This window comes from Gavialis gangeticus, unplaced genomic scaffold, assembly GCF_001723915.1.
Source record: "Gavialis gangeticus isolate Ggan-Ray unplaced genomic scaffold, GavGan_comp1, whole genome shotgun sequence".
NCBI classification, from domain to species: domain Eukaryota; kingdom Metazoa; phylum Chordata; order Crocodylia; family Gavialidae; genus Gavialis; species Gavialis gangeticus.
The window spans coordinates 3645882-3650385 of NW_017729001.1; the positions used below are offsets into that span (position 1 = coordinate 3645882).

Consider the following 4504-nt stretch of genomic DNA (forward strand, 5'->3'; position numbering starts at 1 on the left):
CTGGTCCCATTGGCATTTCTCCATTTATTTACTGCACTGGTGTAGATCACTTGACTAATAGAGCAAGGATATTAACTGCTGATGCCAGGAGGCCGGTCGCTGCTTGTATTGGCTTTCTTTTGACACACTAAGGCTAACCAGAGCTTGTTTTCCAGGGGCACTGACCTCCCCGAGGTCTCACTGCCCCCAGATCCCCCTCCCCAAGCAAGAGAGAAATAAAATAGGAAGCCCCCCACCCCCGCCCAAATATAGATATAGATATATGAAATCTCCACGCCGCCGCCCTGCAAACAACGTAAAGATAAATACTTACTTAGCCCCAGCACCAGGTAAAACCTACTACTCAACAATAGTGATGCCTTGTTTTTTTCCCTCTGTGCCAAGCACAAGGCTGGAGCCAATTTAGATATGCTATAAATTAAGAGGTTGCCATGGCCACCGCCTTCTCATTGGGCCCGGGCCGCCCTACGTTCTGCGAGACGTCACCAAATCTGAATAAGGATGCGCGAATTACTAAGCCGCGAGACAAAGCTGAAGATGGGAACAGCATGAAAGTGGAGAAAAGTCCCAGGCAGCCGCCGGCACGGAGGAACCGGGGGCTTCGCGATTTTTTCACGCAACCCTTCCGAGGCTGGCTGCTTCCACCGAGGCGCCGCTGATGCAGCTGCAGGCGCCGCGCAAGTCCCCAGCCGCCCGCCCAGGATATCTTTGCAACTTTGCTTGGCTTCCCCCCTTGAACCTGGTGGGAGAGGTGTGGGGGGGTGGGGGCACAGAGGCATCTGCCTGAGCGCCGGGGTCTGGAAAGTGCCTGCCACGCTTGTGCCCTGCGACCAAGACGCCGAGGAGAAGAGGAAAGAAGTTGACAGTGCCGCTCTCCACTGGGGGGGGATTTTTGGTCCCTCTCGCGATCGTTTTAGGCGGGCCGTGCAGCGGGGTGGGGGTTGCATTCTGTTATTACCTTTTTTTGTCTCTCCTTCCTCGGGTGAGGTCATGATGGTGCATTGTGCAGGCTGTGAGAGGCCCATTTTGGACAGGTTCCTGCTGAACGTGTTGGACAGAGCATGGCACATTAAATGTGTCCAGTGCTGCGAATGCAAGTGCAACCTGACTGAGAAATGCTTCTCCCGGGAAGGCAAGCTTTACTGCAAAAATGACTTTTTCAGGTAAGTTCCTCTGGCCAGAGGCGAAGCCCTTTAATGCCGGGGAGGGAAAGGCGGGGGTGGGGGAGCCCGCAGATGCAAGGCGTCGTGTACATCCCGTGTGCCCCGTGCCTCTCCTAACTTAGCAAGGCGAGGGATGGAGGATCGGGTGCGGTGCGGTGCGGAGCCTGCAAATCGGTGGCGACTGCTCCTGCCCGCGCGGTAGCTCAGTGCCGGAGCCGGCGGCTGTTGCCGGGCGAGGCTGTCCCTGAGCCGGCGCCGCGGCTGTGCCCGTGTCCCCGCGCTCCGCTCGCCGCCGCCTCCCCCCGCTGCTCCGCAGACCGGCTGCGCGGCGCGGCGCGGATCCGGAGCTGGGCCCGGCACTGTCCGTGCGCACAGCCCGTGGCCAGCCGCGCGACGGGACCGGCTCTTTGACATTTTGAGATGCGACCTGGCGTGGGGAAGGAGCAAACTTTTCTCAGCAGCACATGAATCCAGTGGCTTGGGAACAAACCAGCCCGGTTCTCCCTCGGCACCGATCCCCTCTCCAGGTGGCCTCTGTCCCCCAAAACAGCCTCCCCGCCCCGGCCTGCGGCCCGCCGGGCTGGCTGTGGCCGTAAAACGGAGCCAAGTCCCCTGCCAGGGCGAGGGACGAGGCTTTGGGCGCTAATTAGCCGCGAGTGCGCGGGGCAAACTTTTGCGCCTCTTTCTTCTTCTAAATCAACAAAGGGGCTCATTGAGAATGGAAAATGGCCCTAAATCTCGCCCGGCCTTTTGTTTTCTGGCTGTAAATGAGGTAAATGTGGCTATTTGTTTAGCTAAAGGCTGGAAAGCTCCGGGGATGATTAATATGGAAGGGGTGGGGGTGGGGGGAGGTGAGGGGCACTTTGCCTACTGCTGCAGGCCTTAATGAAGGTGAATTTGAATAGGTTAAGTGTCACAGTCGCCTTTACACATGTAAACTACTTTTAATGGCCCCCGCGCATTCAGGACCTCTCAGGCTGCAATTCCTTAAATGCCTTTAATGATTTTTGATAAGGTGCAGATGAGGCAATTATGCTCCGGGATAAGACGAAAAAATGACTTATGACTTCTAATGCTTTCACTACATCAACGTCAGGGAAAGGGAAGCTCTTGGAAGTTGGGGGCTAGGCAGGGAAAAGGGGGGAAACCAGTTTCCTCTCCCCATTAGACACCTTGTGCCCGCTGCCACCCTCCGGAGCCCACATCAGAGCCCCCCGCATCGAAACCTCGGTCCCCCCTCCCCTCCTATTTTGATCTTAATAACTGATCCTGAATCGCGGTCATTCCCTTCCTGCCGTGCAAAAAGTGCTCGTGTTTGCAACGGAGCCGGCAGGAAGACCGAGCCTAGAATCGCTTGAGGCAGCCGCTGTGATAATCCTTTCCCCGGGCAAAGGGGGGATACTTTAACACGTTAACGAGGCTCCCAGTCTCACTTTTTTAATGAAAAAATCACACTCTGGTTTTCCTCTGGAGCCTCTCCCGAGCCTCGGAAGCAAGGAGCAAAAGCTCCTGGGTAGCTCGAGACTCACGGGGGAGGGATGTGCGCTCGCCGTCGCGGGGTGAAGCAGGGCCGGGCGGTCAGCCTGCTCCCGGCTGTGCAGAGCATTCACACCCCGTCGTGCAGCCTTCTCGGGGGCCAGCATCAAGAGGGATCTTTCTTTTTTACGCTGGATTGGAGCAGGTCCTCCCGGCCTCGCACGGATATTGGCTCTCACACCTTTGCAGTAAGCGCAGCCGGCCCGGCAGCTGGCTCCAGCCACTGCGGCTCTCGCGAAATAGCCGGCGCCTGGCTCCCTCCCCCGCCGGCCCCTGAGCTTTGCGGCACCGGCGACCCGGCCAAGAAGAACAGCCCCCTCCCCGTTGCTGTTTCAAAGAGTTGAACGATCAGCTCCTCACCTGCCCTGAAATCCTGTAGGTGGTGGGGTTGAGGATTGCCCTTAAAAAAAGAAAATGCGAAGTCCATTAGTAGCTGGACTAGTACCCGACTGCTGGAGTGCGGGCGGGGGGGTCATTTCTGTGGAGTCAAATAAGGGCATGCAGTGCTGGCAGAGCATTTCCATGTCTCTGCGACTCCTCTTTTAGGCTCCTGGAAACCTATGGCGGGACCGGAGGAATGATTTTGCGCACCCACGTCCCTGGCATCCAAATCCAGGCTCTTTTGATTGTCCAAAGCCAGGCGATTGTTTGATTTGCTTCAATTCTTCCCCCTAACCTCCCCCCCACCACACACACACACGCGCGCGCACACACGCATGCTTGCAGTAGCTGTAGCACGGAGGGGTCCTTAGCTGGGGCGGGGGTGGTCTCTCCCTCCCGGTTTAGTGCCCATTCCTCTCTTAACCTTCTTTTTTTTCCCCCAGGAGGTTTGGTACCAAATGCGCCGGCTGCTCCCAAGGCATCTCCCCCAGCGACCTCGTAAGGAAAGCCCGAAACAAAGTCTTTCACCTGAACTGTTTTACATGCATGGTTTGCAACAAACAGCTCTCGACCGGAGAGGAACTGTATATCATAGACGAAAACAAATTTGTTTGCAAAGAGGACTATTTGAACTCGCCCAGTTTAAAGGAAGGCAGCCTCAACTCAGGTATGGAGCCGGGTCAGCCGGGGAGCCGGGTCCAAACCGGCCTCCCACCCCCGAGCTGGCACACGACACCTCTGCTACCCCGCGGCAGGGGCATGAGCGCGCCGGGGAGGTGGAGCCGTGCTTCTACCGCGCTAGGACAATTCAGACTAGGCAAGGGGAACCGGGTGCCTTCCGCAGCCGGGCCGGGGTTTTCTTCTGCAGTGTTGGTATGAAACTTGTGTCAGAGAGGAGCTGATGCCACGGTGCTAGGAAGGAAGGGAGGAAGGAAGGAAACCTCCAATATAGCTAGATCCTGCACGCTGCTGCAGGGTCCCAGAAAATCCCAGTGCAAAGATTATCTGGTGAGCGAGGGCTGGAGGCCCTGATACAGCGCCGAAGGAAGTCGGGGAAATGCCCCAGGCCCGGGTGGCTGCAGCCGGTGGAGTTTGGGGGAAGGTTGCCCAAATCAAACAGGAAAAGTGGGAAACATCTGTGCCCCCCCCCCACACACACACACACACACCCCGCCGGGGTGGTCACATGGCCGCAGCTGGCCGGCGAGTGTAACTAAGGAGGGTCCCTGGCCCCAGCAGCTCGCGGGGGCCCTGGATATTTTAATGGACATCGCTTTTTCTCCCCGACTCTCCTAGCCTGTCTCCTGCCTCCTGGCCGCCGCCTCCCCAAAAGTGTCTAGCAAACGGGAAGCGAGGGAGGAAAGAAAAGCAAGCACGCCTCTTCTCTGTATCGATCTAGTTGTGTTCTTCTTGGGGGGGGGGGG

The 4504-nt window shown here is 57.5% G+C and overlaps 1 protein-coding gene across 1 annotated transcript in view; it reads left to right on the forward strand.

Annotated features, from left to right (window-relative positions):
* Positions 1-953: 953 nt before the first annotated feature.
* LHX5 (LIM homeobox 5) overlaps positions 954-4504 on the forward strand; it is an 11771-nt gene continuing 8220 nt past the window's right edge. The window contains exons 1-2 of the mRNA XM_019507369.1: positions 954-1163; positions 3524-3747. Coding sequence (XP_019362914.1) covers positions 991-1163; positions 3524-3747 — 397 coding nt within the window. The 5' untranslated portion in view covers positions 954-990. The remainder of the gene's footprint in view (positions 1164-3523; positions 3748-4504) is intronic.